Here is an 8,514-nt window from a genome sequence, read left to right as displayed (position 1 = left end):
TTGTGCAAAGGAAAGACTTTGAAATCAGCCAGATCCAGAGCAAAATTGAGGATGAGCAAGCCCTGGGCATGCAGTTACAGAAGAAGATCAAGGAGCTGCAGGCAAGTCTCTGGTCCTTCCCTTCTGCCCTTCAGAAAGCATGGATAGGAGGACATGGGTGTGAAGGGTCCCTACTGTTCCCCAGGCCCGTATTGAGGAACTGGAGGAGGAAATTGAGGCAGAGCGAACCTCTCGGGCAAAAGCAGAGAAGCACCGGGCTGACCTCTCCAGGGAGCTGGAGGAGATCAGTGGGCGCCTGGAAGAAGCAGGAGGGGCTACGGCAGCTCAGATTGAGATGAACAAGAAGCGGGAGGCAGAATTTCAGAAGATGCGCCGTGACCTCGAAGAGGCCACGCTGCAGCACGAAGCCACGGCTGCTGCCCTGCGGAAGAAGCATGCGGACAGCACAGCGGAGCTTGGGGAGCAGATCGACAACCTGCAACGAGTCAAGCAGAAGCTGGAGAAGGAGAAGAGTGAGCTGAAGATGGAGATTGATGACTTGGCCAGCAACATGGAATCTGTCTCCAAAGCCAAGGTAAAGAATGGCAATAGAATGTGCTCATAGAGCAAAGGCACAGTGCTTAGGCCACATTTACGAGTCACACTTGTACAGGAATTCTGCTCTAAAATTAGGCAGAGTCCAGAATTTCATTTGCTTTCCTTCCTTGCTTTCAATACCTAGGCAAATCTGGAGAAGATGTGCCGCACTCTGGAAGACCAGCTGAGTGAGCTTAAAACCAAGGAGGAGCAGAATCAGCGCATGATCAATGACCTCAATACCCAAAGAGCTCGTCTGCAGACAGAAACAGGTGACACATCATAATTCCTGATGTCCAATGAGAGAACCTCTAAATTAGAATGATACATTACAATGCAAAGGGAGACTTTAGCTAGCATCTCGTTACTGTTCCAGATTCCATGGCTTTACAGTGTTCCCAAGTGCTTGTTATTGTAGATCTTTTAAACATTTATATCATCGATCTTTAGTCAAACATGAGCTCCATTCTCCATGAATGGCAATGTCCACCTGGACTGCATCAGTAATAGTGTGGCCAGCAGGACTAAGGAAGGGATTAGTCATCAGGAAGAAATTCTTTAGCCAGAGAGTGGTGAGGTACTGCAGCAGATTGTTCAGAGAAATAGTGTATGTCCCATCCGTGGAAGAGCTTAAGGCAGATTGGATGGGGTTTTGAGCAACCTTGTCTAGTGGACGGCATCCCAGCCCATGGCCGGGGGATTGGAAGTAGATGGATTTGGAAGTGCCTTCCAACTCAAACTATTCTTTTACTCTATGTTTGCATGACTCTATGATAGTTCCTCTCTACTCATCACTGGTGGGACTGATTTGGACCTGTCACTACAAAAAAATTCTTGAGATGTTGGAATGCCAAAGCTGATGATGCAGCTAGAAAACAAGACACAGATTAGATGTCAGGAAGAATTTTTTTTACGGAAAGAGTGCTGAGGCATTGGAAATGGCTGCCCAGAGAAGTATTAGAGTCACCATCCCTGGAGGCACTTAGAGGATGTGTGAATGAAGCACTTACGGACATGGTTTTAAGTGGTGGACTTAGTAATGTTACATGACGAGGGGACTTAATGATCCTGTGGATCTTTTTGAGACCAAATCATTTAAGGATCTATGATTCTACTGTTAGTATAACACCTTTCCTTTTTTTTTTTTTTTTTTACTTTACATTTGCCAGGTGAATATTCACGCCAGGCAGAGGAAAAAGATGCTTTGATTTCTCAGCTGTCTAGGGGCAAGCAGGGATTTACCCAACAAATTGAGGAACTGAAGAGACATCTAGAGGAAGAAATAAAGGTATGGAAATACCTTCCTTCTGCAAGGCACATCACCATGACTTGCATGTGTAGAATCCTATCTAAAACAAGAGTGGTTCAGTGTTCTATCCCCAGACACAGCCAGTACAGGGGGGGCAGCAGTTTTACTTGAGGGGGAAGGAACCATAGTGAATTCGATGCTAGAGAATGTCATCTTTTGAGGAGATCCTGACACTGTAAGACAACATCCACACTCATTTGTAGAAATGCTTATAGAACCATCACACTACTGTCCCCAGGCCAATTTTCACTAACATATCGTGATCCTCTAGCACATACTTTTTCACACAGAGGGTGGTGACGCACTGGAACAGGTTGCCCAGGGAGGTTGTGGATGCCCCATCCCTGGAGGCGTTCAAGGCCAGACTGGATGTGGCTCTGGGCAGCCTGGTCTAGTGGTTGGCGACCCTGCACTTAGCAGGGGGGTTGAGACTCGGTGATCTTTGAGGTCCTTTTCAACCCAGGCCATTCTATGATTCTATGATTCTATGATACTTATGAGGGATTCATTGTCTCCCAGCCTTACATTTGTATCATCAGGGTTTACTCATCCTTTCTCCTGGACCAGTACTTCTGTGTATGACAATCCCACTGTCAATACACATCTTAAGATATTCAGGTTACTAATCCCAATGTCCTCACAGGCCAAGAACGCCCTGGCCCACGCCTTACAATCTGCTCGCCATGACTGTGAGTTGCTTCGGGAACAATATGAAGAGGAGCAGGAAGCCAAGGGTGAGCTGCAGCGTGCCCTGTCCAAGGCCAACAGTGAAGTGGCCCAGTGGAGAACCAAATATGAGACAGATGCTATTCAGCGCACAGAGGAGCTGGAGGAGGCCAAGTATGTGGAGAATTAGGATGTGAAATGGCTGGAGAAGTCTGAGATTATCAAAGGAAATTAGAAGTGTCTGAGAAGGGGTTAGGACAGGGTTGGGATGAAGGCAGTAACATACTATCTTTGTGGTAGAAGAGACAGAGGAAAAGCATGCTGTGGAAAAGTGCAGACTGGAAGACACACATGCCCTTTAGGATTAGAAAAGCTAACACAGGCTGAATACTCTGTAAGCATTAGGACAAAGCCTAGACAAATCCTTTAGGCTGCACACAACCACGATGCAGAAAAACTGCTATGAATGGCTGGAGGGTCAAAATCCCCGAAGTGATCAAGTGCCCTCTTGTGAATGTAAAACACTGGCTACCTCTTAATCTCTAACCTGCAGCTGTGTTTGCCTCCTCCCAGGAAGAAGCTGGCACAGCGCCTGCAGGATGCAGAGGAACACGTTGAAGCTGTGAATGCCAAATGCGCTTCCCTGGAAAAGACAAAGCAGAGGCTGCAGAATGAGGTGGAGGACCTGATGGTTGATGTGGAGCGATCAAATGCTGCCTGTGCAGCTCTGGACAAGAAGCAGAAGAACTTTGACAAGGTATTCTGGGCTTCAGCCCTGTGTTTCCTGGGCAGAACATGATTGCCACATCCATACTCATGCCCTGTTGCTCCTCAGATCTTGGCAGAGTGGAAGCAGAAGTACGAGGAAACGCAGGCTGAGCTGGAGGCCTCCCAGAAGGAGTCTCGCTCCCTCAGCACGGAGCTGTTTAAGATGAAGAATGCCTATGAGGAGTCCCTGGACCACCTGGAAACGCTGAAGCGTGAGAACAAGAACTTGCAGCGTAAGTCGCTCAGCCTCTCCTGCTGGCAGGGCTTTCTCAGAAGCTTGTCTGCCCCCCTCTCCACCTGGGTCTGTGCCTGCAGTGATGAGAGGAGACCTGTTTTGCTGGTGTCACAGGGCCTTTCCCTTTATGCTCATTATCTGACCATGCAATTTTTCACTCTTCTCTGCAGAGGAGATTTCTGACCTCACGGAGCAGATTGCAGAGGGAGGAAAGGCGATTCATGAGCTGGAGAAGGTCAAGAAGCAGATTGAGCAGGAGAAGTCTGAAATCCAGGCTGCTCTGGAGGAAGCTGAGGTACATGCTTATAATCACTGATTTAGTGAGTGGAGTCCTGTTTAACAGTGTGAAAAAAAGCTTGCGTTGAGCAATTGTTATTGCTCTGTTCCTACTGGGTCTGAAGGTCTAGCCTCAGTATGCATATCATCCAGAGCGAAATAGTGCCTTTCCTTTTCTTTTCTGGGAGATAATTTGGAAGAAAACTGTAGAAAAAAGGCCTTAAAAAGAATTTTAAAATTCTGTGTTTCTTTGTTATTCAGGCCTCCCTCGAACATGAAGAGGGGAAGATCCTGCGCCTCCAGCTGGAGCTCAACCAGATCAAGTCTGAGATTGACAGGAAGATAGCAGAGAAAGATGAGGAAATTGACCAGCTGAAGAGAAATCACCTCAGGATTGTGGAGTCCATGCAGAGCACCCTGGATGCTGAGATCAGGAGCAGGAACGAAGCCCTGCGGCTGAAGAAGAAGATGGAGGGAGACCTGAATGAAATGGAGATCCAGCTGAGCCATGCCAACCGCATGGCTGCAGAGGCACAAAAGAACCTGAGAAACACTCAAGGAACACTCAAGGTATGAACTTAAATATGTGCATGTAGGCATCTAGCTTCCCTCCTGTTACGTAGAGTCATCATTACATATGTAATTCATTAAAAGAGCAGGAAATATCACTATCCACTGGGCTCTGTTGCTCTGCCACCATGTAATCGTCTTTTCCTCTTTTACAGGATACCCAGATACACTTGGACGATGCTCTCAGGACACAGGAGGACCTGAAGGAGCAGGTGGCCATGGTGGAGCGCAGAGCAAACCTGTTGCAGGCTGAAGTTGAGGAGCTACGGGCAGCCCTGGAGCAGACAGAGCGCTCCAGGAAAGTGGCTGAGCAGGAGCTTCTGGATGCAACTGAACGTGTGCAGCTCCTCCACACTCAGGTCAGATTATTTCCAGGGAACTAATCCCATCAGCATGAGATGACATTGCAGAATGACATTGCTATGTATTTTGCTTATTGCGCTGCATTTCACTATGTAAACACTAGAAGAGCAGCACTGTGTTATGTCTAATCCAGCCAGCCATCCCTGTCTTGTTTGCCACTATGGCTCTAAAGAGGACTCTTGCATTAATAACTTTAACAAACACTCTCAGTTCTTGATGCAGAGATACCAGGTCTAACAGTAAAAATCCTAATATTCCTGTTATGCAGAACACCAGCTTGATTAACACCAAGAAGAAGTTGGAAACAGACATTGTGCAAATTCAGAGTGAAATGGAAGACACCATCCAGGAAGCCCGCAATGCTGAAGAGAAGGCCAAGAAGGCCATCACCGATGTGAGTTGGGGCTCCTTCACTGCTGAGTGCTGAGGCATTCCCCCCCAGAGCTCTCTGACTCCAACCTGGCTTTGCCGCTTTGCCTCTCCAGGCAGCCATGATGGCAGAAGAGCTGAAGAAGGAGCAGGACACCAGCGCCCACCTGGAGAGGATGAAGAAGAACATGGACCAGACAGTGAAGGACCTGCAGCACCGTCTGGATGAAGCAGAGCAGCTGGCCCTGAAGGGAGGCAAGAAGCAACTCCAGAAGCTGGAAGCCAGGGTGCGTAGGACTGGTATTTGTGCAAGTGTGAGCAAACCCAAGTCAGAGATAGCAGGGAAGCTCCAGCGATGGGTTTCTCATTGCAGGTGCGGGAGCTGGAAGGGGAGGTTGATTCTGAGCAGAAGCGCAGCGCTGAAGCCGTGAAAGGTGTGCGCAAGTACGAGAGGAGGGTGAAGGAGCTGACCTACCAGGTAAGGCATGAAGCCTCCTTGAGTTGACACCCCTTACACCCAGCACGTTAAAATGGTTGCATACCACCCCCATGGGATATTGTTATCCTTAGCTGCTAGGAAACAATTCTCTCTCTTTCCTGCTTATCAACTGCTTTAGTGTGAGGAAGACAGGAAGAATATTCTCAGACTCCAGGATCTGGTAGACAAACTGCAGATGAAAGTGAAATCCTACAAGAGACAAGCTGAGGAGGCTGTAAGTATAACTTGGAGAATGGGTGAGAGTAATTTTCCTTCAAGGCAGCATGATCGTAAAGATAAGAATGAAAACCAGAAAAGGGCCTTAAAGAATCTCCCAAGACACAACTGTCTTGGCCACATTGTTCATTATCATGTCAGGAGGCCTTGCCTTCTTCGGGGCATACTGCAGTTAGGGATTGACTGAGGGATGTTCTGCAGCCTGTTTTATCCAGGAAATCAAACTAATGTTGCCAACATCCATTAACTAAGAAGCTCATGAATCTCTGACAGTGGTCAACATCACAGGGTTTCCATGTGTTTCTGACTCTAACAAATGAAATGTATATCAGGCACTAGGGAGGCGGTGATTAAGTACAAGAAATGATAAGATCATGTGACAAAATAGCTCCCCAAGAGTGACAAATTTCTGGTGCTGTTTGTTAATGTGAGTTCTCAAATAAGGGAGGAGGAGCAAGTCTTTGTGTGTCTTACGTTTAAGCAGTGGTAGGCAGGAGATAGGAGGTCTGTGCTTTCCTCTGGGGAGCTACCACAGCCCCTCAAGGCCTGGGCACACGAGGACTGAAACCCCTGCTGCGGTTCCTCACCACCGACTCCTTGTCCTTGTACAGGAGGAGCTGTCCAATGTCAACCTCTCCAAATTCCGCAAGATCCAGCATGAGCTGGAGGAAGCCGAGGAGCGGGCTGACATTGCAGAGTCACAGGTCAACAAGCTCCGTGTAAAAAGCCGGGAGTTTCATGGCAAGAAGATAGAAGAAGAAGAGTGAGGATGTCATATGACAACAAAGTGGCCTGAGGAATTCACAAAATGTGAACTCTCTGTCACTTTCTTCCATAATTTATACTTTTAACCCCCTCCATACATGGCAAATAAAAAGATTACTTCACAGACTCATCATGAGCATTAGTTTTCATCTCTGTCCTTTTTAACTGGTTAGTGTGTCTATTATCATTTGCTTTTGGGCCCAGCTTTGGCTTATAGCCTTTGTGTGTCCACACCATGGTACAGCTTCCTATCTCCTAGCTCCCAGCTGCTTACCAGTTCTACATCAATTCACTAGTTGTGAATTAGTGATTGCAGCAAGATTAGAAATGACAGTTCAAAGGCAGAGAAATCACAGCCATCGCTCTTCATACCAGAGAGGCTTTATCCGTTTGGCTTACTTAATTACAGCACATGTTTCACATTAAAGGATAACTTCTGCAGTAGCATCTATAGCCAAGTCCAACACTCGATCCCCAGCTCATCTACACATTGCATCTCTTCCTTGATGGCCTGAGGTATCATGGGCATACTGAGCTAGAAATAATTTACCCTTATGTTGCCAGTTGAGATCTACCTGAGCCATTTCAACCCTAGCAGCCTGAACCTGCTAGTTATTGTGATGTTCTTCAGTGCCATGACTCTTGGGTACATGAGCATCTAGGTGACGTACCTTTACAACCATGCTCTCTACCTGGGTAGCAATATCTTTCCACAGTGCAGTGGCCCAGATGGGTTTGATTCTGTGCTGCCAGTTGTTCTGCTTCCATAGCTGTAACCACACCCAGTGGGCATCTGCCCATCCAGGCATCAGTGTAGACATAGAGCACTGCTACGTCTCTCATTCAGCAGTGCCTAAAGCCAGCTGGATGGCCTTCTGCAAATTGGCTTGATTCACCTTCTCCTTCAGTACCTTCCACGACTTGTCTCCCTTGAGAATTTCTGCCAGAAGCTCCACGTTGGGCCAGTCTGCCTTGCTGTGGTATAGAGCATGTTTTTTATATCTTTTCCAGCCCAGACTCGCCCAAGGGCTCCTGCATGAACTATCTCCCATTTAATTTGTTCAAAGGCTGTTGTTGCTCAGGGCCCTATGTGAAATTGTTCTTCTGGATCACTTGATGGAGAGGGTTTACAATCAGATTGTAATGCAGAATATGCATTCTCCAAAAACCCACAAGACCTAAGAAAGCTTGTGTTTCCTTTTTGCTAGTTGGTGGGGACATAACAGTTTATTTACTGATCACATCCATGGGGATCTGACGATGTCCATCTTGTCATTTTATTTCTAAGAACTGAATCTCCTGAGCAGGTCCCTTGATCTTACTTTGCTTTATGGAAAAAACAGCTTTTGGAAGGATTTGAATTATTTTTTTTCCTTTCTCAAAAACTAAGTTGATGATGATGTCATCAACTTAATGCAGGTTCAGGAACTCCCCTTGTGCCAGGACAGTCTGGATCAGCCCACTGGAAACTAGAGCAGTCATTTTCCTGGAAGAACACTCTCTTGCGATGGTTTTTCCCTTGCAATTCACATACATGTGCCTGTAGGTTTGAGGTGGGTTTTCCATCCCACCTCCTCATATCCTCTCCATGGTTATGCAGGTAAAACCACAAGATGGCACATAGTATGTACCCACTTACTCCTGTCTCTCAAGTGGTTTCTACAGGTGGAGGAGAAAACTTATTCTCTTTTTCTTTAGGCCATTTAACCAGTTTGTCCACAGCTGAGACACAGGCTTGTAGGAAGGAAGAGAGATTTTCTTCATATTGTCAAAGAGGGCTAGCCACTTCAGTAACTGTTGGTCTTTTGTTATCTTTCAAGATCATTGCTGTCAGAATGCTGGCATATGATGATCACAGAATCACAGAATTGCAGGGGTTGGAAGGGATCTCAAGGGACAATC

The 8,514-nt window shown here is 46.8% G+C and overlaps 1 protein-coding gene across 1 annotated transcript; it reads left to right on the top strand.

Annotated features, from left to right (window-relative positions):
- Window positions 1-8: 8 nt before the first annotated feature.
- LOC110391156 (myosin heavy chain, skeletal muscle, adult-like) lies at window positions 9-6,669 on the top strand (the record flags this gene model as incomplete). The annotated part of the gene is made up of 15 exons (XM_021382901.1): window positions 9-101; window positions 185-574; window positions 722-848; window positions 1,746-1,864; window positions 2,529-2,725; window positions 3,125-3,308; window positions 3,387-3,552; window positions 3,725-3,849; window positions 4,092-4,400; window positions 4,556-4,759; window positions 5,032-5,157; window positions 5,249-5,419; window positions 5,506-5,610; window positions 5,750-5,845; window positions 6,459-6,669. Coding segments are annotated over 15 exons (2,568 nt in total), but the record flags the coding sequence as incomplete, so codon positions are not given.
- Window positions 6,670-8,514: the final 1,845 nt, after the last annotated feature.

This window comes from Numida meleagris, unplaced genomic scaffold (assembly GCF_002078875.1).
Source record: "Numida meleagris isolate 19003 breed g44 Domestic line unplaced genomic scaffold, NumMel1.0 unplaced_Scaffold308, whole genome shotgun sequence".
Taxonomy (NCBI): Eukaryota; Metazoa; Chordata; class Aves; order Galliformes; family Numididae; genus Numida; species Numida meleagris.
Note: the sequence above shows the minus strand (reverse complement) of the source record. Positions and strands in the feature narration are given on the sequence as shown.